At 38.6% G+C, this 26556-nt stretch overlaps 2 protein-coding genes across 2 annotated transcripts; both read right to left on the bottom strand.

Annotated features, from left to right (window-relative positions):
- Positions 1-731: 731 nt before the first annotated feature.
- Positions 732-8595, bottom strand: LOC112971956 (matrix metalloproteinase-27-like). Its single transcript, XM_026077899.1, has 10 exons — positions 8482-8595; positions 7883-8121; positions 6652-6800; positions 6429-6557; positions 4255-4416; positions 3962-4085; positions 3081-3211; positions 2695-2854; positions 1046-1149; positions 732-832 (listed from the first exon to the last, which is right to left on the bottom strand). Exons 1-10 carry the CDS (start codon positions 8584-8586, stop codon positions 732-734), a joined length of 1404 nt encoding a protein of 467 aa, XP_025933684.1. The 5' UTR covers positions 8587-8595.
- A 5431-nt stretch (positions 8596-14026) lies between these two features.
- On the bottom strand, positions 14027-21104 carry LOC112971957 (interstitial collagenase-like). Its single transcript, XM_026077900.1, has 10 exons — positions 21052-21104; positions 19806-20050; positions 19382-19530; positions 19164-19289; positions 18272-18433; positions 17737-17854; positions 16850-16991; positions 15361-15518; positions 14335-14435; positions 14027-14127 (listed from the first exon to the last, which is right to left on the bottom strand). The coding sequence occupies exons 2-10, from the start codon at positions 19955-19957 to the stop codon at positions 14027-14029; spliced, it is 1209 nt and encodes a 402-aa protein (XP_025933685.1). The 5' UTR covers positions 19958-20050; positions 21052-21104.
- Between the last annotated feature and the right edge of the window lie 5452 nt (positions 21105-26556).

The raw sequence follows: 26556 nt of genomic DNA, 5'->3' as shown, positions 1-26556 counted from the left end.
TGACAAGACCACTGTCAAATGAATATATTTCTTGAATAGGACAGGGCTGATTTGTGAATGGATGTCATTCATAGATTCACAGTGATTTGTGAATTGATTCAAAATATCCACTGATGGAGCACTAGTTGATGCACTGGAAAGACAGATCAGGATCAGAGAATCTATTTGGAGCATTAGGGCAGGAAGATGATTTTCGTGGCAACATACTGACTTAATGTGAAGAGGGCAAGGTTGCAATTGTCAAAGATGAACAGGAGAAGATGACAGGAGAGATGACATGGAAAAATAAACGATTAATGAAAAGCCTAGCTCTTGAAGATGCTATGAAAGAAAAGAAGCAGAATGAGAGTATCATATGTTGGAAGCATATTTTAAAATTATAGTCAGCTTATTAATGTGAAGTCTTTCACACATCTTTGGAAATATGAAACATCTTCAACAGATGAAGCAGAAAATAGTTAACACCAAACTTAAAACTGTTTATTGCCAAAACATTTGAAAGCCCAATTGGAGTATAAAACAATAAATTATGTTGGACATTCTGCATTTAGTCACTTTGCAATTTGTTCTGGACTTTGGAGGTAAAATAGAGCTGACATGCTCATTTACTGAAAACATAGACATACATGAAAACTAATCCTGTTGTCTCTCTCATACAGCAGCAAATGTATGAACAACCTTTGAGAAATCTAGTGTGATTTTTATTCCTACTGGCAGAAAGTTTAATGATACTAACATTTAAACCAACTGTTACTCTTTATCTCACGGATAACTTTTTTAGCATTAGGGTCAAACTCCTGCTGCTTTGATCCGTGGAAGAAGTAGAAGAACCCTGGAAATAAAAAAAGTGAAATTTTATCTTGTGCAAACAAGAAGCAGCTTCATTCTAACAAACAAAGCTGGGAACATCAGCTTCTACACACAAGGAGAGCATCTATTTGGTTCCATTTTTTGCAGAATACAGCGATAATGACATTAATAATAACTCTAAAATATATGCTGTTTACAAATAAACTGATTTTACTTAAAAGTTCATTTAATTTACCTTTATGTTGGAAAACAGCATCAACCTTCTGGCTAATTCCTGGGAAGTCATCTACTATCTGTCTAGGATAACCCTTCTCTATGGATTGGCTGTTTTCATCATACCTAAATCATATGAAAGGAGACATTTAATTTGACAGAGTTTAGACATCAATTCTGCAAAGAATTAAGCAGATGCTGAATTGTATCCACCATCTGTAGTTTGACTGACTTCAATGGGACTGCAGCGAGTAACGTTAGCTGCACACATAAATGTTTGCTGGACTCTGGCCTTAGTGATTGCTGTAAGGAGGTTAGTTCTTTGCTGATAGAGGCTGGCACAGCTCCAAAGAAGTGTCTGAAGTGAGGCCAACTGAAGTAAGACACACATTTTTAATAGCAGGGTTGAGATTTACCTCCCGTAACTTCAGTACTATGAATGTTAGGTTGCCCATGGAAACTGGTTGGGTAGATTCCCTGTATAATGAGCAAATGAATTTATTGCGTGAATCTTAAACACCTCTTAGACTCTGATATAGTGTTACACATTGTCATCTCCTGGCTGATGGATTTAGAAGGAAGAAAGGAAACTGACTTATTTCTAGTCAAATCAAGTTCCTGACAGAGCCAGGAGATTTGTTACAGGATGGGGCTGAATTTGTGGGCTGAAAAGGGGACCTAAACCTTCTTGAAGATTTGAGGAACCCTCCCATGAAAAAAAAGGAAACAAACAAACCTTTGTTTTACTTCTTGAATACAAGAAATACTTTTCACAGGGACTCGAGATTGAGAAAATCACTGTTGTTACATAAAGAAATGCATGCTGTGGCTTTCTTGCATGCCTTTGTCTTGTGACCAAGGCAGTAAAATAGCAGGGCAAGATATTGTAAGTACTCTTTCCAAAACTATCAAAAACAAAGGACAGGAAACCACATACAGCTGAAAATCCAGCTGACAATGTATGCCTCACTGAGGAACCCCACAATTAATCACCATAAAGTATCTTTAACCCACACTGTGCTCCTGGTTGCCTGCAGAAGGTCTTCGCAGCAGTTGTCCTTGCACACAGAAGCAATCTATCAGCTTGCCAAAGCTGATTTTTTTTTGTTTCTGTTTGCCTGGTATTTGGGTACTAACAGTCACTCATACCAGAGGGTGAACAGGATTTAGAAGAAGCGTGTTGCAAATCCAATACTAACCAGCGAAAGAAAGGGAAATAAACTCATTTGCACCTTTCTGGGAGAGATAAGTTGTCTAGAACTTTTCAGAAATTCCAGAAAACCCACATAGGCTGTCCAAACCAGCCTTCTGCCAAAGAAGATTAGCTCTCAGTTCATTATTTTCTATAGATGCTTTTGTCTGTTTTATTTATAAAAATTATATATATGCTGGAACTTTTTCAGCTTCCAGGTATAATGTATTAAAATGAGTCTGTATTTTGAATGACTGTTTTAGCACACCATTAAACTCTCAAAAGTCACAGCTATATTCTCCTCCTAGTGCAGGAGTCAGGTAAACAAACACTTTCTTTGAAAAGTAGGATTAATATATTTGTGTAGTTACCTATAGTTACCTAAAGTCCTAATTTTTCCTTTATGACATGGATGATTTTAGTTGCATGCAGGCTACATTGGGGTCAATCATAAGAAAATGCTCATCATTTTTTCTTACCTCCAATACTTATCACCTGTGAAAAAGTATGTCTTCCCAGTATTTTTATTACAAACAGCTGCATCAATTTTCTTCACACCTTTAGGGAAGCCCAATGTGTTGATATTCTTTGGGTAACCAGGCAATACCTGATATCCACTGATAACCCAGAAATTATTGCCTATTCAAAAAAAAAAAAAAAAAGTTTGTGAAGTTTCACCAGTGATTTTGACAAGCTAAATGAAAAAGATGCACTTTCTCAGTGTAGACTGTAGAAACTAAGTGAAATGTCCTATAATTTTTTTATTTGAAAAGTTAATTTTATGCACATATAGCTACCCTTCTTCTCTCCCATTTCCCCTCAAATTTAAAGATAAGAAGAATTTAAAGAAAGCCTTATACATCACCTTTGAAAAATAGGATCTGGTCTTTAATATTCTCATATGCAGCTTGAATACCGGATGGAAGAGATGGCCAGAAGGCAGAAATTAATTCAAGTTCAACTTCTGAGGTATCAGGATACAGACGCCACAAGTGTCTGATTTAAATATGAAACAATTTTTGTAGTAAATAATAAACCACAGATATTTCTATATATTTATAAGAATGTGAACAACATTGTGACTTACAAGCTCGCTCTTGTCAGTGGAACTACCTGGATCAATGTGTCAGAAAGTGAAACGCTAGCCTCAGTGGGAAGAAAAATCATGTTCTGTCTTACAGTGAGCTGTACTGACTTTTTTCTGGAAACACCCTTTTCATTGGTATTGACTGATTAATGATAGCTAGAAGCTTCAGCTAGAAGCAGCAGAAAAATTCAGATTGTTCCTGTATCATATTATAAGAATAAAAGAGTTATAGGGTCCCAGATGAATTTGACTGTAAGCTATTCCCTGTATACCCAGCTGACTTCCAACTTGCATAGGTGACTGGAGGAGAGATTGGTCCAAATGCATTGTAGAGCATATTGATTTCTTAGGAAAAGGCTGCAGTATTTATTCATGTCACTACTCGGTGTGACCACCTATACATTCGGGAATAAAACTTTGTTGGGACTGGGATGTTTTCTGGAAAAAAAATGAAGCGTATTTTGCATGGAAAAACATTAATAAAACTCCTATTTGCTAACAGTTTTGTTTCCATGGAGAGTTGTTTTTGAAATTTATCCACCGGTCCCACTATAAATTCCATTGATCATGCTAACCACTGCAGTGTTCAATCTTTGTAGAAATCACGAACAGATAAACCTCACAAAGACAAATGTCATATCAAAAGGGATTATATTTACCTGCCTTTCAGAAACATGACTTCACGTCGGAGTGTAGTTACAGCATCGAAAGACATTTGGGAGCCGCAGGTTTTAGGTGATGTAGGGGTGGCTGGCCTCTTATCTGGGGCATTTGGTGGAGATCCTAAGGAAGACATTTTTAAAAAGAATATATAAAATTTATGGAAACATTATGTTTTTCACTTATACACTTATGATATTTTGAGAATATAATGATTTTAATGGTCTAACTTTGTGAAAGAGGTTGCTTCTCTCTTGTTCTGTTCTTTTTTTAAACAATAGATTCTACTCACCATAAATGGACTGAATGCCACTTATGTCATCTGGAGAGAGGGGAAATTCACTGGGGTTGACATAGGCATAGTTGGGGAACATCAAGGCCCTCTGGTCGCTGGAATGGGAGAGACCCAATGCATGGCCCACCTCATGAGCAGCAACAAGGAACAAGTTGAATCCTTAAAAAAAATGTATATAGAGAAAAAATCAGTCTAATTTTGGTCTGAAAATGGCTAGTATACTGTGAACACACCAGGGCCATTACGCAGTGGTGGTTTTCATACAATATACTGAAATTCATTAGGGTATGCATATACATATATTTTATATAGGACACCCACAGGAAGGGAGTGTCTCTTGGCCATCTTTCTTGCTGTTATCTCTGTTAACAACTGAAAGTATGTCTGTGGTGTGAGTAGATGGCTGGGGGTGAGCGTGGGTGCGGTGCTGAGGAATGTCCTGGCAGCATTTCCCAGCTTAGCTAGAATAGATTGGATGTGAGTCAGAACAGACTAATAGGAGAAGAGAACATGCTCCATGATGCTTGAGGTACCAAGCTGTCATTCTGTGTGTCACACTCCTCCATACAAACCAAAGAAAGATGAGACCACAAATAAACAAAGAAAAAATAATATCAGCAGGATGGTTTCCCTTTTTATTAATAGGACTTTTAAACTTATGGTTTCTTTAAAGCCTTGTCAAATAAAGTATCTTTTTAAATATTGTGCCTGTGCATGCTTATCTCCAGTAACATATGGTAGCACTGCAAATAGGTAAAAATGGGATTTCCTCCAACGCATATTTAATTGCTTGAGTTCATCAAGGTAGCACACCTTTCTGGATTGGGGAAGAATGATCATCTGTCCTACAGCAATAACAAGAGCCAGCGATATCAACAGACTTTGGCAAGATCTCAAGTCTGTTGCACAGCAGAGAACTGGATACCGATTTCCCAAGACGGGCCAACTGAAGCCAAGAACTCCATTTCTCAAAAACAAAACAAAGCATCAAGTTTTCCACATATATTTCCATTCCTTCCCTCTCATGAGTCCTCTGAGTTCTCCAAAGAATTCTGTAATACCTCGCTGATGGAGTCATGGTGCTGAAGAGCAACACTAAAATTGGGGGTTGACCCATTCAACCCCAGTGTGGGGGAAACATTATATTTTATCAGCATGACAAGTTCACCCCTGATCCCTTATTTTTTTCTGGCACACTAAACCCACATCTCTCTTCCTCATACAGCACTCTTACAACACCTTCCTGTTTTTTAACTCCCTGCCTTTCCTGCTTTGTGACCAAGACTCTCCTGCTGCAGTTCCCCTCTGTTGTTTCCCCTCCCAAAAACCACGGATAAGAAAAGGGTCTAAAGTACAACAGGGTGATTTTCTTGCATACTGACAGATCTGTTGGAGGAAGTATATGCTGTATGGCCCACCTGGGGGGCTGAGGAGACTGCATAGGTCCCAGCCAGATGGTTGAGCACTTGACATTTGTCTGTCTTCTGGCCTGAAGGCATGCATTTGTAGTCAGCTCTCCATGCTGCATCTCAGCCCATGGGTGGCCCAAACAGCACGTTCAGACTCCCAGCTGCTAGCAGGAAGCTCACATTGCTTTGAGAACACTTTCATATACAAGCTAATTCTAGCATGAACGTAGGGTAAAGCTACAGAAACCTCTATTTGGACCTATCTTGACATTATTAGTGAGGCCACTCTGTAATTGCTGGCAGCTCTAATGTTTTTTATCCACTGAGGATCTCTGCTGAAGGCTACTACACAGGCACAGTATACTTCCTTTGCTGTGTGTGGAAGTGCCATGCTTGGCGCTATGCACTCTTAGCAAACAAAGAAAATAAGAGTCAGAAAGATTTTACCAAAGATTGTGAATTTCTGGTGTGGATGGGCCCCACTGTCCCCAAGGTAAGAGCTGCCCCTGTCTGTAATGTTCATATTTGAAAAGGGTTTTCCCACTGATATATTTATGAGTGATAAATATCTTCCAGAGTGGATCAGGCCAGTTTTTATATCATCATCGCTGTAAATATCCTAGCTTGAGGATGCCCTCTAAAATCCTTAAGCTATTCTTAGTGTTAATGTTGTGCTTCATCTCAGTGTATTCTTTCACCTAAATAAAATCAGAAAGAAATTTATGCATCTGCAAAATGCTCTAGAAACCTTTTGTTACCTACCAGCTGAGCCTGTTGTCCAGTCTTCATCCTCGTCAAAGTGCACATCACCACCAAAACCAGTGCCAGGTGGAAAGGCATGAGCAAGCACACCAAGGGGGCCATCAAAATAACGAGGACAATGTCCATGAACTAAATACAATGTTGAAATAACACTGAGTTTGTGTCATGATTATTGGAAAATATTTAAATTAATCTTACCATCAGTATGCAGTCAATATGTTACCTTTGGTCCCAAAAGCAATCATTATATCTGCTATCCCCTCATGAATGCGAGTGAAAATCAGTGGGGTGACAGTGCTCCATACTTTAAATGCCTTCTGGATTGCTTTATCCACATCCTCTTTTCTCATATCTGGTGTGTGGTTCACAATTCTACAGTTATAAAGGTTCAAGTAATAATAATACTTAGTGTTTGCATAAAGAATTTCTTGCATATTATCAAGATGATGAACTGAAGTATTTAAGAAGAAATTTAATCTGCAATCCAATAGTTCCCCCAAATCATCTTGGACTGTGTGAGCTTGAGAAATGTGATAACTGTCCAATATGTTTTTTTCATAATAATAATTATGGACACATTATCAATTTTTCTCTAAATGGCTCCTAGCCAGCAGGTGCTCTCTTGGGCACGATGAAAATCCTCTCCTCAGATTTCTGTGACTGCTAAGCTGTCAGTCTTGACACATTTTGACCATAACAGGGTTCATGCAAGGTGCAGTTGATGTTTCTATTTTGCCCGCAGAATATTCATTCGCAAGTCCAGCGAAGGGCTACAAAGATGATTAGGGGACTGGAGCATCTCTCTTATGAGGAAAGGCTGAGAGAGCTGGGCCTGTTTAGCCTAGAGAAGAGAAGGCTGAGAGGAGATCTTATCAATGTGTACAAGTATCTGAAGGGAGGGTGTCGAGAGGATGGGACCAGACTCTTTTCAGTGGTGCCCAGAGACAGGACGCGAGGCAACAGGCACAAACTGAAACACAGACACTTCCATCTGAACATGAGGAAAAACTTCTTCACTGTGAGGGTGACAGAGCAYTGGAACAGGYTGCCCAGAGAGGTTGTGGAGTCTCCTTCYYTGGAGWTATTCAAAACMYGCCTGGAYRCRATCCTGTGCAATGTGYTCTAGGTGACCCTGCTTGAGGGAGTTGGACTAGGGGGTTGGACTAGATGATCTCCAGAGGTCCCTTCCAACCTCAGCGATTCTGTGATTCTGTGATTCATTAGGAGTGATACACGAGAGACAAAATATTACAATTGACTCAAGAAAGGTAAAATACTCAGCTTGACTCTCAGAAATTTCTCTGGGGAATATGCATGACTAACAGTAGGGGAGAGAAAAACATTTTTGTTATCCCAATTGGAAACAATTGCTATATAAGTTATTTAAATACAACAAATGTAGATATCCACAAAACCACAATTTAAACACAGAAAAGTAATTATGGAAATACTACCTGTATGTCAGCTTGTTTTTTTTCCATCCTGGCAAAGTAACACCATAGAGACCCACATCAGGAACTCCACACCTGGGTTTCTTCATCATTTCCAATGTCTCAGTGTCTAGTTTTCCAGTCACTTTCAAACCAAAAAAATCTTGCATTTTCCGGAGTTTTTCAGTTGTTGATTCAGCATTTCTTTTCCATCCAAGTTGATTCGGATCTGGCTCAACTTCATAAAATTTATTTAAATAGTCCTAGTGAAAAATTTAAACAAATACATTTCACATTTTGTTCTGTTTCTTACATAAATACCTCAGGACTGATATTGTTCATGTACTGTGCTAGCATAATCATCTGCCTGTGATTACTTGGAGCCAAAACAGATGTTTTCCTCATGGTCTTAGCTAAACAGAAACAGACAACTTTGTCCCTGATTCTTATTTACTTGAGATTTCCAGTATGTACAGATTTAACATACTTTAGTAAAGTCTGGGCATCAGAGTTGTGTGTAATAGCATCACCTCAGACAGCAAACTTCTGTGTAGGTTAGAACATGCAGATTATATCTAATAAGAAAGAGCTCAAAAGATCTCAGGAATGGACAATATAGTTACCTGTAGGAGCTTTATATCTTCTTCTTCGTTGTCTTTCTCTGGGTGCATAGGAAGAGCAATAGAAACAGCCACATAGATTAAGAGCAAAAGTGAGAGATTCTTCATTCTTACACTCTTTTCTGCCCTAGTACAAGAGCAGTCCTGCTTTCTGCTCCATATGCATGGTCTCACACATCCCAATTTGTACGATTATAGGGTGTTTCGTAAAGTCAGCTGTGGACTGACTCACAGTTTATCATGCTCTGATTACCTCCAGACATTCATAATGCTATGCTGGCTGACAAAATAAAACTTAACTAAACCCATCTGATTTACAAACATCTGAAGTCAGTTAGTATTTGAATGCTCCTAAGCTGCTTGGATACCATTTCAAAACTGGCACCCAGTTTTAGAGACTTCACACTGAATTTTAGGAACTTGAGCAATTTCACACCAGATGAAATGGTGGACAAAGCAGAACCTTTTAGACTGTCCCAACCCAGGTGTGTGAAACTGAGCCTCCAAATGTACAGACTCTTAAAGATGTGGTTGTTAACAGTCTCAGTCTGGAAAATGGAAGTCATGCACCAGATATGAATCCCATCCAAAAAAAATTAAAACTTTGGGAGAATTTATTGCCATGTGCAAGCAGAAAGTTTTCTATTTGAATTGATCCATAAAATCAGAATGGATGTTTTGAAAAATGAATAAGAAGCTCAAATCATCCTCACCTCTCTGCTTCAACTCTTTGGAAAGGCTGTATGTTTCCTTTAATCATAATGGTGAAATCCAAGGTCTGCATAAGTAAAAAAGATTTTATCCCATGCATATTAAAAGAAGTATGAAGGTGCTGCTTCACTGAAGTTTTAGCAAGGTTAAGCTTGTGCCCAACCTAAAGTATGTGAGTAATCTTATATCTCTGTCTGCCTTTATTTATTTACCTATCTGTCTGTCTATCCATCTATCTATTTAATCTATCTGCCATTTCATCAACAAATCTTTCTTCAGTTTAACCACATTAACCACAGGGGATATGATTATTTCCTCTCTTAAGTAATTCATGAGAGAGGAAGTTTCAAGAGTCACACAAGCTGTGACAAATTATGGGATTTCATCCTGCTGCTGGCTGAGCACCTTCCTCTTCCATTGGTAGCAATGGGAAATGAAGGTGTTTGGCACCTCAGAGGAGCTCTGATGGGGTGTGCTCATCATTTGAAAAACTTGTAACAAACATCCTCATGTGGCTGTAGCTTTTTCAGGAAATCCTTGATTCCGTGTTATTTTTTTTGTCGTCACTTTGCGGCCAACTTTTCTCCAGCCAGAGGTATTAATGACGAATTTCATTGCCCAAATTTCACAACATAGCCTTGTTTATTAAACTTCATGCCATTTATCAGCTACAATAACAACAAAAAAAACCCTTTGTCATTATTATTATTGCATTGTGGTAACACTTGAGAGATCCATGAGACTTGGATCCCATTCAGTTTTGTTATTGATGTACAAACTGCGACAATGATTTTTCTCACATGGTGAGTGTGACTGAATTGATACTGGAAATGAGGTGCATTTATCCATAAGTAGGGGGAGTCTTTTTTGAACTCTGCCTTCCATTATTAAACTGAAAAATTTGTTTATCTCAAAGGTTTTAAAGTTAGATGGAATTACCAGGGTGCTATTGTCTGACTGTATACATGACATAGGTCACGAACACAACCCCCTGCTCAGTGGCTTTTATACCAAGCATAATTTCTGATGGCACTAGAACAAATTTTTGGAAAAGATATTTATGTCTGATTTGAATTTAATTTTGTAAAAATCAAGGCAGCACCATGAGCAGATTTGATATGAACCAGGAGAAGTGGTTATCTTTTTTCCACTGTGGCTGGTCATCCATTCCCCACAGCTGTCTGCTGTGTAGTACTGGAAGGACAGAGCCAATGAGAGCGGCTAGGTTAAGATTAGTTTCATATAACTTTAAATACTTACTGTTTAAGAATTCTTCTATAGATAACAGAAATAGGTATCTCTGGAGAGTCATTCAACCAGCTATCTTAGAAAAGGAAGAATTAACCTCCCTCTGTCTTTATTGAATGTAGAGAAGCTGACCTTCATATTTGTTCAGAAAACACTTGGGTGCTAGGTGGCAGAGGCTACATCATTCGAAGCCTGTGTTCTTACTTTAAGGTTCTGTGCTTGGCCATCTGCACAACACAGCAGCCAGTTCCAGCTGCTCCTGGGAGAGATGCCAAAGTGCACATTTTCTCACAAAGAAAAGTCTGGGAAAAGAAGAAGTTGTAAAGCAGCTGTTGGTTATGGTTCCCTAATTCTTCTCTTTAACATTGGTTAGAGTTGGTGGATTCTCATCTGCCTCATGACTTCTTCTTCTGGTCCTAGGATTGGTTTTATCCAGACTGTGGTAATGAGAGCCATTTCTTGGAAAGGTCACTGCCTGTCCTCACCACATCGGTAGTACCAAGTAACACTCCACAAAGAGGCACAGAAATCAGCAACACTGCTGCATCATGGTGATGATGTCAGGAGGGATTCAGCAGTCCATAGTGTGGATGTCTACATATGAGATAACTGTCTAGGCTTGCATAATAGCCAACTGAAATCTAATCAATATGGTCAAATGGCATCAAGAGGTTGTTTAATCTGACCACACGTAGGAGTTAAATTTAGGATGAGCTGCATAGCTCTCAGGAGTCCAAGTGTCTTGACCAGCTCCACTGACTATGACGACAACCTATGCCTGCGCTCACACAAAAACACTTAGGCTGCAATTTAGCTGCCTAAACACCTATGTGCCGTGTTTTTTGAGACAATCTAGTGAACCTGAGACATTGATGGAGGACTGGTGAATGTGACCCAGGATGTAGAGGCGACCTGTGCCTCTTAGACTGGCAGTTGGAGGCCAAGTGCAAGACCCTAAGACATCTTAATGGCATTAGATACCTGTTCAGGCAGCTAAATTGAGGAGATACTTAAAGCTGAATCCCACCACAGATTCAACAAAGCCAAATCATCACTCAGCTTGAATGAGAAAACGTGGGACAATGGCAAATGGTTCAGATGATAATTTATTTGATCCCTTTCAAACCTTTGGCAAAGACTGCAGTCTGTGAAGGCAGGATTCAGTCACCTAAAAATAGGTGTCTAGCAGCACTGTGGGCTCTGGAGCTCGGGGAGCGCTGATCTGCCAGAAGTCATGTTTCATACCTGCGTGGGTGTCTTGGATACCCTAAAGCATCTCAAATACACTAGATGCACATATTTAGGCATTTGGATCCCACCCTGGGTGAATCTGTTTCAGTTAACAGTGATGTGGGCTAGGACTACGCATGTAAACAGTTACCACACATCAGGATGTGGTACAGTAACTACAGTACAATAATTAGCAAATAGGACCATAAAGTTATTAAAAGGGTGTAAAACAATTGCAGGTGATTGCATGGACTGAGGCTGGTAACCTCAACCACATTAGATGACTCTGCAAGAACAAAATTCTTGGAAGCAGAGCTTTTGCTTCCAGGAATGCAATATAGAGGTCCAGGCACCAGACCTGCCCTTGTCATAAATGTGTAGGTGAAGCTGAGTAATCACTGCGCTCATAAAGATAACCTACAAAAGCACTCAGACAAGCATGGAGGAGTGTTTCTCACAAAGAAATCATTTTATTTTGAGCCCTCAGTCTTCATGCTTGAGGGAAATCCAGGATACTTTACAGGATACCAAAAATCACAGACTAAAAATGTTCCACTATAAACTTCCTCCTCTCTTTAACCTCTTCATGTTCCACAGGTTATAAATTACCCTTTTTTTCTCTCTTTACTCCAAATGATAGTCACTTCCTTACTATGTCCCATTCAACATTCCCTCTACTCCAAAAGTACCAGCTACTTTTTTCCTCTAGAGAGAGATTAGTAGTTCCACTTTAGCTCTGAGGAGCAGCTCTTGAGTTGCATTGGGGTCTGCTGCTTCTGTTCCTCATCTGAAGATGTCTGCCCCAAAGTTTGTTTATTTTTTAATTTATAATAGGTCTAATAAGAGATATTATCTTTCCCTATAAATATTGTGTTGCTATGTCTGTAGACCATCTCTGCTATAACAACATAACCAATTTAATTTATATACTTTTAAAATAATTTTTGGTTTAATTGTCATTGGTAGTTCAGTATCACTGGCTTACACAAGAAAATATGATTAATTAGCACTGTTACTAAGACTTCATATTAAGAAATTGGTACCTAAATCACTTCATGAGAACAGTATACACATAAATGAATTTCTTCATTAAAGGCTTTGATTTATTGTAATTTAATATTTTACTTTTTTAGGATTTTATAAAGAATATCATATATTCACCTTTATTTTCAATAATGCAATTTCTTATTTTTGAACTGAACTGTATTTTGACTAGATTTTTTTCCTGAAATTGATAAATGTAAGAATTACCAAGTCTGTTCTTTATTTCCATAACATGAAATTTGATAAGCTCCTAATATAGACAGCTAACTAATGAAAAGAATTCAATATTTCTATACTGTTACACGTTCTTTTCTCAAAATCCAATTACTTCTGTTACAGGATCCTGATACCTTTCTCTGAAGTATGTGGCATGCTAGAGATGATCTATTTGACAGGATACATTCTGTGATTGTCACATTACCAGCAGAGCTACAAAAAACTAAAGTGAAAGTGGGTAACTGTTCAAACATCATTTTAATTGAGGATATTTGAAAAAATGCAGGTAGTCTGGATATAAAGCTGACTTTTTCATGAGTTTTTTGAATGGGAAATATTCTCAGGGAAGAATTTTTTTAGCAAACTTCTCCATCCTTTATCCCCCTGAAATCAGGAGGAACTTAGAAACTGCTAAAGGAGTAAGGACCTGAAAGAGCTTTGAGCAGGGAGGTTTATCCACCCATTATATAATGTGACTACCTGTGATAGCAGGGGACTGGTTTCAGTGATCTCAGATGTCCTTTCCAATCTTTCTTACATTTTTTCAGTCTTAAACCCAGTTCAAATCCCCAGGCAGGAGAAAAGCATCTGTGTTGCTGTGATCTATGTCCTGGAGGAAAGGCTAAGAATGGAAGTGGGGCAAAGGAGGGCAGAAAGCAGAAGTATGATTTGTGGGCTGATGATAATAAGCCCCAACTGTCCTAATTACACATAGACTTTTCACCAGGGCTTATGTGGGGTAATGGAGCTCAGAGCCAGCTGGCTACTCCTTTCCCTGACTTGAGAAAAGGATTTGATATTTCATACCAGAATACATTTTTTAGTGTTTGGAAGCTAGACTTGACTCTTGAGTATTAGTGCAAATCAGAAAGCATAGACACAATAATATGGCAAATATAATTTATTAAGAAACTTTAATCTAGCAAATGAAAATATAATAAATTATATAACCGCATTTATATTAAAATTTTCTATTAAAAATGTTAAGATCATAATTCCACAAAGTCTGGTCAGAAAACCACTGTGACCTGATAGTCATGAAATGCTGAAAAATCTGTCACATAAAAATGTATAATGTGCATATGAAATGCCATTGCAATTAGCAATCAAACCAACTGTTGCTCTTCATTTTTCTGACAATCCTTTTGACACGAGGATCAAACTGGAACTGTGTTGTTCCATGGAAGAAGTAGACATATCCTACAAATAAAATTAAAACTAATTATATTTCATAAGTGGCTTCTTTTCAGTACTTTGAAAAAAAAAATCAACATAAACAGTCTGTGCATGCTTGCTGTTTTTTAATTTCCATCTCAATTAATAGAAGCTTTTTTTGAAAATAAATGCTTCTATCTACAGAAGCCCAAATATTCAAGTAAAACCAGATTAAAGATATGTTTTACTCACCATCTTTCTGGAAGGCAGCATCAACTCTGCCAATTTTTCCAAAGTCTGAAACTATTTTCCTGGGATAACCATGATCCATGGATCTTTTGTTTTCATCATATCTTAACACAAGAAATATCATTAAAATTTCTAGGGAATCAGGTAATATTTTAGAAGTCCAAAGCAAATTCAGACATATGAAACTCTACTCTTACTGAAAAGTCTATTAAAGGTAAGCTAAACTAGCTTTTTGATTTTTCCTATTATTTATTAATCTTCACCTGTTATAAATGTCATGAGATTTGAAAATCGTGCCTTCAGTGGAGTTTGTAACAAAGCTCTCAAGAGTCTTGGGAGCTTAGATCAGAAATATATTCATACATTTCTGGCCTATCTAGAGCCTTGGCCATGAAATGCATGTAAAATGATTTTCTATTACTAGCTATGGAATATTCAGTTCAGTATAAAAGCAAAGCACAAGGCATGGGAATAGAAAGACTGTAGCACAACCCTGAAACATATATGTATTAGTGTCAACCATGTACTTATTAAACAAAATTACTGTCTGGAATTTATCATGAACTTTTCATAAATTATAAATACTACCAGCTGTACGATCACAGATTATATATAACTTAACTGTTCATAGGGAAATTCAATTACAACACTATTTATTAGCAGTTTATTTTATTTGAGGTGTGAGTGAAAAGTGTACACTATCATAACATTACACAGAAAAGCTGCATTGTTGTGGAGAACGAGCGAGTGGTTTAGTAGAAAACAGTTCTTTTACTAGACAGATGGTTCACCACTAGCAAGTAATTACATTCCCACTATATTAATCTAATGAATGTCAGAAAATCCCATAGAAAAGTTGGTATTTCCTAACAAATACTTCCTAACAAAATAATGTTTAAACTTCCACAGAATCTTTTTTAAAGTTCTGGGGTCTGCCTGATTTAAACATTATTGCATTTTCATTTTATAATAATACACCAGTCCTCTGGGAGAAAATACACTTTATGGTAGCTGAACATTAAATCTTACCTCCAGTATCTGTCAGCTATAAAGAAGTATGTTTTTCCTGTAGTTTCATCACTGTAAGCTGCATTAACTCTTTTAATAGTCTTTGGGAATCCCAAACGATAGATTGATCTAGGATAGCCAGGTGCAATGTCATAACCTCTGAGAACCCAATATTTATCCTCTGAAAAATATAACCATATTACATTTAATTGTTTTTGTTATTAATAAACAACATTTAATTGTATTTTAGATGGGTTGAAAGCAAAGTTTTTTAGATTTAAGTATTATTTCTTTCAGTTTATTACATTAGAGAATGGTTCTACCCCTTAGAAGTCAGTGGAAGTGCCCTTTGCTTTTATGAATAAAACATTAGACTCACAGGGTGTATGGATAGTATTTTCCCCAGATTTTATTCGAAAAAATAAATTGTATCCAGGTAACAACTTGGGGAGGACTGAGAGTTCAACTGTTAATGCACTGATGTTTTTGAATGGGATGCTGGGAGCATATTAAAGTCCTGTAATATGTTATTCATTTTTAGAGCCATATAATACTTTGAAAGCTGGATAGATGTGCATGAAATTGAACTATTAATGAGTGCATATGTCTAACCAAAATTCCTTGGTAATTATAGATGCATTGATCCTCTTCGTATACTCTAATATATCATAGACTGTAATATACATGTAGAGAAGATATTTAAGACATGAAAAACATATATGAGACCTTTAAAGAAAAGGACTGATTGTTTTTTCAGTGAACACACAACTTTCCTCCCACAGTACACTTTTCCACTAAGTGTTGTCAGCCCTATGTTCTTTTCTCATTTGTTGTGGAAAGCAGTCAGTATTCCTCATCTGTAGTCTACTTTTCAAAAATGTGACAAAATTCTATTAATAATGTTAGTTTTCCAAAGATCTCCAGTAGTCTGTCTTGGGCTTTTGAAAAGTAATTTCAAAAATTACTTTTTGAAATCTTTTTCCACAAAATACATTTTTTTTTGCTTAAGTCTATTAATAATTTCCTCTCATTCCTTTTTTAATCTAGACTGCATACATTTTTTAGTAAAAGTCTTATTATTCCATGCTGCAATATATGTTTAGATGTGTTATCGGAGTTATCAATGCTTTCCATGTTAATAGTAACAACAGCAATAGTAGTGTCCAGCCAGCTACATTTGCCAATTGAATTCAGTGTTAAGACTCAGCAAAACTCCTTCTGTTGTCAAATGTTGTTATTCAGAAAGAGCTAGATCTAAAGACGGGAAGCTATTCTCATGCCTTGTTTTTCCTTAACCAAGACAGAGGAGCAAATTTTCATGTCTATGACCTCTGGAGATCCCTTCTACCACTATGACTCTGTGATGCTCTGGTTTAATTATTTGCATGTCTTTTTAAGAACCTAGTCAGATAACTCCTTTTTTACACCAATCTTCTCAAAAGAACCGCTTTGACTTCTGTAATTGCACAGTTTGCAGGGCGAAATTAGAAAAAAGTAGAGATTTTCAGACCCTATTACCTTTAAAAAGTAAAACTTCATCCTTTTCGATGTTTTCATAAGCAGCTTGAATCCCTGATGGCAACTTTGGCCAAAACAGCGAGATAAAATTGAGCTCTGCCTCTGTCCTCTGAGGATGTTTGCGCAGGATATATCTGATTTAAATAAAATTTATATATTGAAATAGTTTCACCACTATCATAAATGTAAAACAATAATTATAGCTTCTGGAGTATGACAGGAGGGAGATGGGTATCTTTACATGGTGATTTATTCTGTCTAAACTCATAAACACCTTCTGGATATGAATTTCCCTCTCTGCCGAATGTCAAGGAAGTCAAGGGCAACTGCACTTTTAATTTTAGCACCTCAATTAGATGACAAAAATCAGGCAAGATAAATATGAGCCCTTCTATTTCTCTGTACGGTAGTAAGGCTGAGAGTTGGCTTCAGCTGCCACCTGACAGAAATCTTTCTACCTACTGATGTTTTCAGTTCTATTCCTGCTCTTTTATTGGGGTCTAGCAGAAACATTATGTTATGGGTCACATGAACACATTGTTAAGGAATATATGAATGCTGCTGCTTTGCTATTAATAGAATCTAGTTTGGTGATAAATCTGTTGTGGCCATGGCCAAAATATCAGAATAGTCAGAAAATAACCTACAGTTCCTAATCTCCTTCACCAGTATGGTCAGTTAGGGCTCTTTGGAATAAAAGATTAGAGAAAGCCAAGGAACATTTTGTCTAAGAACTATTCCTTGTGTAAATACATGGTGGTTTTCTAGTGCTTTACTTTGTACTATGTTCCAAAGGGACACCTTTCACTCAGGCATTATATATATTTTTTTAACAACTGAATGCTTTTAAGAGATAGTATCTATCCTTATTGTTGTTACCTGCCCTTGAAGAACATCATTTCTCCACGCAGTGTAGTAATAGCATCAAATGTCAAATTAGGGTCACAGGCTTGTGGAGTTGTGGGTCCTGTTGGCTGTACAGGAGCATTAGACCGTCCTATAGGAAGATCAATGAAGAATATTTTACCTTTTAGTACAGAGAAATGTAGAATAAAGTCAGTGTTCAGAAGGTCTGTAAGGACACCAAGACCCTTCCTTACAGGGAATTATAGGCAACTTGGTTTTAAAATGAGGGTTTGTCATTTAAAGTCAGTCATTTAACATTGCTAAAATCAGTTGTGTAAAGCTATTCATCTCTTTCATCTCTTCCAGAATGAGATTTTTGCAGAACTGGATTTCAGCTGAAGTTAGCCTCATGGACTTTTCCTTCTTTTTTTATTGAACAATGATTCAACAACATTTACACTTTTCATTTTGGTAGAATAAACATATTTTAAATATAACTTTATTATTGTTTACCAGTCCCCAAAATAGAAATATTAACCAAAAATAATGAAACGTTTATTTTTTTTACCATAGATGGCTTGAATGCCATCAATGTCGTCCTGAGGAAGATGGAATTCTTTAGGGTCAGTGTAAGCATAAGTTGGATACATCAGTGCTCCAGGATCAGTGGAATGAGACAGCCCCAGTGAATGGCCCAGCTCATGGGCAATAACAATGAACAAGTTGTATCCTGTGGGATAAAAATCATATGAAACAGGTAAGTCTTCAGCACAGTTGACTAAATAGGAAACACTTTTATGCATCTTCCCAAAACAGTGTACAGGTAGAAGAGAGACAGTAAGTAATACTCTTAACATTAAAACTGAAAAAGATATTGTAAGAGAAAAGTTATATGAGTACTCAGGGAATGTCAGGCATTAATTACGGTCTCCGTGCCCTTTAACTAGCGTCCTTGCGTCTCAAACCCAAAGCCTATTTCTCCTCCTATTACTTAGGCTGCTTAGGATCAAGGATAGTTCCAGTGATGTGTGTGGCCGTTCAGTGATACAATAGAACAGTTTTTCATGACAAACACTGAGAAGACAGCTTTGGTGATGTACAAACATCCTAGTTAGCACCAAACTTTGAACGGCTAGATTAAGAAGGATACAGATTTTGACCTGAGAACTTTTCAATCAGATCTCTCTGTACCCAAGTTTAGGCTTCATTTGAAGGAAAAAGTATTTTTAAGTACTGATTTCTTTGCCATTATAAACCACTATGATCTAAATATCCCTTTTATCACAATAGATTCCTACAAAGAAATCTTTGGAGAAAAGGGAATAAAGCAATTAAAAAGGACAATATCTGCTGCTTTTACCAATCTTTTGCCTGAAATCAGTCTCATGAACTAAGTATTACATGAGCAAACATTGTAGGAGGTAAAACTGTCTAAATAGATACAGTTACAAAGTCCCTACCTCTTCCATCTTTTGTCCAGTATTCCTCATTATCAAGGTGCACATCTCCACCAATAGCTTCACCAGGCTGAAAAGCATGAGCCAGCAGCCCATTGGGGCCATCAAAAGGAGAGTTGTCTTTGTGGTCTAAAATGAAAAAGGAAAAAATGGATTGGGATTCTAAACTATTTCTCTCATTGCAGGTGTCTATTTATTGTAGATAGTGATAACAGTATTACCTCTAACAACGAAAGAGATCATTATATCTGCTTCTTTGTCCTCAATCTTTTCGAAGGTGAGTGGTGTCACGTTGCTCCAGACACTGAGAGCCTTTTGAATTGCTTCATCTACGTCAGCTTGTCCCATAAGTGGGGTATAATTCAGAATCCTTCAAAGCAAAACCAATATGTTAAGTTTTTATATAGTTCTAAGAATACAGCAATTTAGTTGAAATCTGGGCAAAAGTCAGAAACCTTAAATATATCTTTCATGAGTAAAAATCAATGGCCTTGTTTTAGATCCTGCCTTCTAGAATGTCTGCCTCTTTCCAGAAATCAGGTAATCACTCTAGATGTCCAAATATGGCAGAAAGTACCTTATTTTAGGCCCATACAATTGGAAAATGAGGTTTGTATCTTTTTGCACCAAATTAGGGAATGTTACCTGTATGTGAGATTATTTCTCTTCCACTTTGGGTTCCCTTCTGTAAACACATATCTCCTTATATCAGGGACACCGCATCTGGGTTTTTTCATCATCTCCAAAGTGTCAAGATCAGGTTTTCCAGTCACTTTTAGTCCAAAGAATGCCTGCATTTCCTTGAGCTTTTCAGGAAGAGGGTTTACACTCTTTAGCCTTACGTGAGGCTGGTCATCTTTTTGAAGGTTGTAGAAATTCTGTAGATAAGTCTGAAGCAGAATTTAAAAAAAGAAGAGCATTGTAGTGCATCAGTATTGTGTTCAGTCACACTTAATTTTTTATAAACTGTCCAGAATTGTTCCTATATTGACATGCCCTGTGTTTGCCAGAAGCTAGAGCTAGAACTGTCTATTTTCTCCAGAAATTTATACAGAGAGTCGGATATGACTTACAGTTTTCATTATACTTACCTGGATTTTTTGTTTTACTGATGGAGTACATGGAGAAAATGTCCTTAGAATCTAATATTTACTATTAGTAATTAATTCCACATTTATTTTTGGTGCCCTGTTATTTCACTGGCAAAACTTGCAAAGGGAATAAAGACTGGTAGTGAGACTCCAGAGAGCCAGGACTCCCAGTGAAGCCAGTGGATGCTACTAGAGGGTCAACATTTGGCAAATAAAACTATACATTTTAGCAGCTAAATATGATTTTATGAATCCAAATCTTCCTATTAATTTTCAACAGTTTTGATGCCAACAGATAAAGTGTTGCATCTATACAAGTGTGTTATTTCTCATAGATTTCTTTTTTCTTTCAGTGTTCCTTGAAAGGTCTGATTCAGCAAAATACTGAAATGTATGTCTAACTCAATCAAATGAGCTTCCTCCCCTATGTTACTGACACTAGTCATGTCACAAGTCTCAAAGCACATTCATAAATGTAAATTTGTTCCTACTTTTGACTATTTCTGTACAGTCAGAGGAGCCTTGTTAATAGAAATCATGCTTCTGCATTATTGTTATTGTTTTACTATATAATGTCTGGCAGAAATAATCACAAATCACAACATCGGAAGAGAATTTTTCAATGACTTTTAGGTGAATAATTGTCACAAGGCCAGATTAACAAGAAGAGCTTTCTCTTGAAACCTCTGCAAAATAATACATCCTTAATATCAAGTCACAGTCTATGAAAAGAATTGCAATTATAGTTATCTCTCAGACTACCTCCTGTTTCATTTAAAACTTAATTGAAAAATATTTACCTCCACAAGTGCTATGGTTTTTCCTTCATCTTCTGCTTCTGGAGCTACAGGAAAAGCAGAGGAGACTGCCACATATAGCAACAGGAGAAGCAAAAGGGACTTCATTCTAATCGTAGGTTCTCTGCCTCAGTTACACTGCGAAATCTTCAGCTGTTGAACATGTTTCTCAGCTCTGTTTATATAGGTAGCACAAATCAGTGACAGTCTGACTCATGTTTTATAATATCCTCTGATTAGTAAAAATGATGCATAACAATTTCATCATGAAGAGTGACGCAATGTATTTAACTACTGTTAGTGTCCTTATTTTGCCTGAGACTTCTGTTTGGGGCTGTTCTGTAATGTGTTTAGTAAATAAGGAAATGCTTTTCAGATAAGAGGTGGTGCTACATTTCATAATTTTTTTGAGTCATAAATTCAGAATATTTATGGTACATGGAGAACTGGAGGAAAAAATAGGAAATAATCTATAACTCAGTAAAGACAGTGCAAAGATCTGATCTTAGCTAAGAATAATCAACATCATAACTCCAGGAGAGCAGTTGCCTGTTAGCTAGCAGTTCTGTCCAAAATAGTCTTGTGATGTTAGCAAAACTGAGAGCTAAAATGATTCAATATTTTTCTACTGTTATTAAAAATATCAGTCATGAAACTGAGATGCATAAACTGGGTTTCCATATGTAAGACATGCTTACACTCTTGTCAGCACTGAGAACGCCTCAGCTACAATGCTGTGTTTGATATGATCAGCTAGAAAGAGTCCATGAAGCACATCAGGAATGTTTGCAAGTCTAGAAAAGACAGACTGAAAGAATTGTTCTGTGACTCTGTGATCAATGTCTCATCTAGGGAAGACTGAGGGGAGGCATGGTAAATGTTGTTGAATAAATGAAAGGTTGTTCCTAAAAGGGAAGCAGTAACGCTTCCAAGACTCTAATATAGTCTTAAACAAAGGTGATTAAGTTTAGACACTAGGTTTGGGCTTCAGATGCCTGAACATCTGTGCTATTTGAGATGCCCTAGGGAATCCCACCTGGCCTCCAGCTATCCTGGAAGGATGTAAAGTCTCCATAGGTTCTGTGTCATCACAGCCAGCCCCATGTGGATGTCTCAGACAGATATGGGCAAATGAAGAATGCCTTAGGTATCCACCTTTAAGTGTTTGTACATGTAGGTGTCTACATGTGACTTAGGTGTCTAAACTCCCATTTTGGACAATGGATTCGGACAATGGAGAGCTATTCAGCTGACATACAGTATCGATTTTAAGATGAGATGAATCACTCTCTAGACTCCATTGACTATGTCACACAGATCTATGTTGACAATGCCAGAATTTAAATACCCAGAACACATACAGGCCACTACAATGTAAACCCCTAAATTCAGGAAAACACTTTTAACTACAAGGATAGCTAAGCCCCAGAGTAGACATCTTGAGGTGGTTGCATATTTTCTAACTTTGGAAGCTGTCAAGTACAGGCTAGACATCTTTTGGAATGCTTTTGGTATTGCTGTTCTTGCCTTACGTAACCAGCCTCAGTGGAAAACCTTTAGAGGTCTTTCCCAATATAATTTTTTTGTGATTCAATGTCTTAAAGGAATACTGTTAATGTTACTGTTAGAAGAGGAAAGGCAAATATGAACCATTATCATTTATTTCTGGTATCTGAGCAGGTTTTGCTCTGAAGAGGCTCAGTGCAGGGTGAAAACTTTCTTAATTGGGCTGGGAAGTATTTCACTTATATTCCCCCAAATCATGGAAAAAATAACGTACTTAGTATATGACTCGACCCTCACTGCAGCATAGCACCCCATCCCTTCCAACTTTCATTGAGGTTCAGCAAAGCACACGCCACTCCTGGGAAAAGTGAATCTCTTTGTGCCTTCCAAAGTGCAGAGTGACAATGTTTTTTTGGAGTGATTGAATAAAGAGAATACAGGACATTTCAAAAACAGAAGAAACTATATAGTACTGGTATTTGAAATAGCTGGTAAGATAATTCTTCAAAGTATACAGCTTTCCTAGATGTAAAGAGATTCAGTCTCACGAGTCATTGTCCACGAGTTCTGTTTCTAAACTAGCATTTTCCCTGTAAATATTTCTCCCTCATTTGATTCTATAAGCTAATTTATATAGGTCCTGCTAYAATGCCTCCATTTCTTTTTTAGCAGCTCATTTCTTATTTCTTTATCCTTTTCTTTTATTTTCTGAAGGTATAATAGGCACAGTTAAACACATGCAGACAAATATCAGAACCAGATTTATTAGAAGCATCCACTGGCTGACGCAGGATTGCTAACAGATCACGTGTCACAGATTGCACAGTAAGATTCTGCTGCTATACAGCTTCGTGCGTAGGGTCTTCTGCCAAATTTTAAATATGACCAGGAGGATATTGAGTAAGGCAAGGGTTGGGAAGGGACAGAGTGTTATTTTCCATGTAACTTTGACTACACTCTTTGAGTAGAGAGTCCTGGATTCTAGCACTAGCTGGCGGAGCTGTTTATGTATTGGAAAGGTCATTAAGTGACCTTTCCTGAGCATCAAGAAATGGAAGCAGAACCAATCGCTTCCTTCTTTCTTTGGAATTTCCACAGTTTTGGGCTGCAAAGCCGTGTTCCCCTTTCATGGGCTTCCTACTGCGTGCCTTTCTGCACATCTTCCTCTAATGGGGAGGGGGAGTTCTGCATGGCAGCTGGCACATTGCCACCCTCTCCTTTCCAAGCACTCACCTTCAGAAAAAGCCTTGGTGTTTAAAACTCAATAAAAGGAAACATGAATATGCCAGAATGCAACAGATGCTCCCTGCAATATGTGAGAATTTTTGCTGAGCGCCAGCTGGTGTCCACACAGTTCCTGACTTTGCTTGTGGGACCACTGGGGTAGGTTATGCAATTAAAGGCTACTCCCCAAACACGCAAAGGGGTGCAGAGGCACAGTGGCTGGAGGGGAACCCAGTAACCCTGTCCAAGCCATCCCTTCCCAGGGCTGTCCCAGGGGAGCTGCCAACCCCAGGGCCGGGGCAACGCTGGCAGAATGAGCTGGTGGAAGAGCCTCCCCTGGCACCAACTGACCGTGGGGCACGGCCGAGGAGTGGGATGCATGAGGGGTGCTGGGGAAGGGCACTGGGGGGTTGCACAAGATTTATTGTGTGGTATTTGGAAGAAGGACCAAAGGTGGCAAAAGGGAGGGATCAAGGTGGTTTGGAATAACAGCAGCTGGTTGTATGCAAGCAGGTTGCTGGTCAGTCGGCTCATCCGGCCCTGCCCTGCCCTGCTCAGTGCAGTCTGGCCTCTCTTCTCACCAATCTCCACTTCCCACCACTTTCCCAGATGAGCAGTGCTCTGCTCCATGGGCATGTGTGTGTGGAGGTCCAAGCGCAGCAGCGGGAGCAGGGCCATGGGTCAGAGAAGCTGAGTGAGGGTAGTGGCAGCAGCTGGAGAAACTAGAGTGCACGCATGTCATGTAGGTACGTATGGCAGCATGGGATCAGGAATATCAAGCTGGATTAGCCAGTGAGTAGGTTAAATGGCTGGGGATCCAGGTATCGAAGCAGTTGAAAGTCTGGGCCAGATACTGGAAAGACCAAAGGGTCTGCAAGTTGGCTACTGGAGGGGCCAGGGGGTCCAAGCCAGCTCCTGGGGAGACCATGGGGGTCTGGGTGTCAACAGAGAGATCCATTTGCATGTCTGGCTGTGCAGGAGGCAAGGCAACATTGGGGGTCCAGCATTAGCTGCTGGGTGGACTGCATGTCTAAGGCGAGCTGCTGGAGGGATCCACACTGCACATATTTCCCACTAACAGACCTTCATCCTGAGCTGCCAGAGGGGGGTACAGGATGAAGCCAGTTGCATCATCTGCATTTGCATGAGTGTTTCTGTCTGTGTTAATCTGCGTGGCTGGCCATGTATATATGTATATATGTGTTGTGTGCGTGTGTTTGTGCCTACTGGGAATACAGGCTCAGACTCGCTCCTGCTTGGACCTGAGGGCAGAGAGCTGTGGCAGCCTTGCCTCTGTCAGGCTACCAGGTTTGGCAGCTTCTAACACTTTAACTCTGTCCAAAGTGCGCCCAGACTCTCTGTACGGTCAGTGGAGAGAGGTGAGCCCTGCACTTCCCTGCCTGGAATTGCTCTCCAGAGGCAGCTCTCGCCTGGACTCTGAGTGTGGGCACCTTGCTCAGGTTGCTCTGAATCACCCTGCCAGGTCCAGCTGTTAGGTACTGCTACACCTAAATTGGGAGCTTGAACAGGGATTTGCTGTTGTTGTTAATAAAGGCCGGAGTTTTTCGGGATTCATCCATTCTGCCCCCAGAGAGTATTCATGCGTGTCTCCCTGTATTAGCAATAATCCTACTTTATACACAAACATCTTACTCAACAAACCTGCATCCCAGCTGTTTGTGCTGAGGCAAGAGACCTGAAATATTCCTTTTCTAGGTACTCTACTCATCATTCCTCTTTCATTAAGTTTCCATAGGAACATAAGAACTGCCAAAGGTCCATCTGTGATATTTCCTGTTTCCAGCATTGACTGAAAAGGACATTTAGGCAAGGTATCAGAGGAGAGAGATAGAAATAGTTCCTCAGAATAGTTTTCCAGCCGGCAAGAATTATTTTTGACTTTGATTTACTCTGGGCCTCATTTACTTGGGGTTGTATTTGACTGTTCGGGCTCTCTCCCTCTTCCCCCAGTTATATTTGATAATATTTTAAAATGACTTCTCTCCCTAAGGTGAAACTTCCAGCACAGTCCTGACTAAATAATGAAAAAATAAATTTCCAGGGTGAGTCATAATGGGATTTCCTCAATAAAAGTCTCTCATTACAGAAGTACTGTAGAAAGGGGAACTTGAATTGGTAGTTCCATATTTTTAATATTACAAAAAATAAAAATGGCAATTCATAATTGTTTACTAACTGTTTACAGCTTGTCACATTGATGATTGCAGTTGAGCTTTCTCCATACGTGCAGGCGGCACTAGAAAGTACAGTCGTCATTCTAACAGGAAGTACTTTTATGACTGTTCTGTGCTATTAAGCATATCCTAATCCCTTCATGTATTTCCAACATATTTTGAAGCAACAAAATCCAAATCTTTCCGCAAAAAAAAATGTTACGCTGAAGCAAGCTCTTTTCCTTGGAGGAAGTCAGTTTTTACTGAGAAGACTGAAACATCAAAGATGTAAATCATATCATTGTGTAGCAATATTCAACTGGTTGCCAGATATTTCTGGAAAGTTAGAAAACTTATTAGGAGTTCTCTCCTAATGAGCCATGCACATTTTGAAGCTGAGATGAAAAAGCTGAAGGTGCACCTCAAGTCAGGTGTTTCACAGTTCTCACAAGCTCCTGGTGTGCCAATAGCTAATGTTCAACATTTCCTTTAAAGAAACACTGTTGATTGGGCTCCAAGAGTCTGATCAGTCTCTCAGTTACGAATCAGGAGGCTGTGCTGGGCCATGCCAGAAGGCCACTGCGATAGGGCTCGGTATGGCATC

This window comes from Apteryx rowi, unplaced genomic scaffold (assembly GCF_003343035.1).
Source record: "Apteryx rowi isolate R43461 unplaced genomic scaffold, aptRow1 scaffold_466, whole genome shotgun sequence".
Classification (NCBI taxonomy): Eukaryota; Metazoa; Chordata; class Aves; order Apterygiformes; family Apterygidae; genus Apteryx; species Apteryx rowi.
The sequence above is the reverse complement of the archived record's forward strand: the minus strand, read 5'-3'. Positions and strand labels throughout refer to the sequence as shown.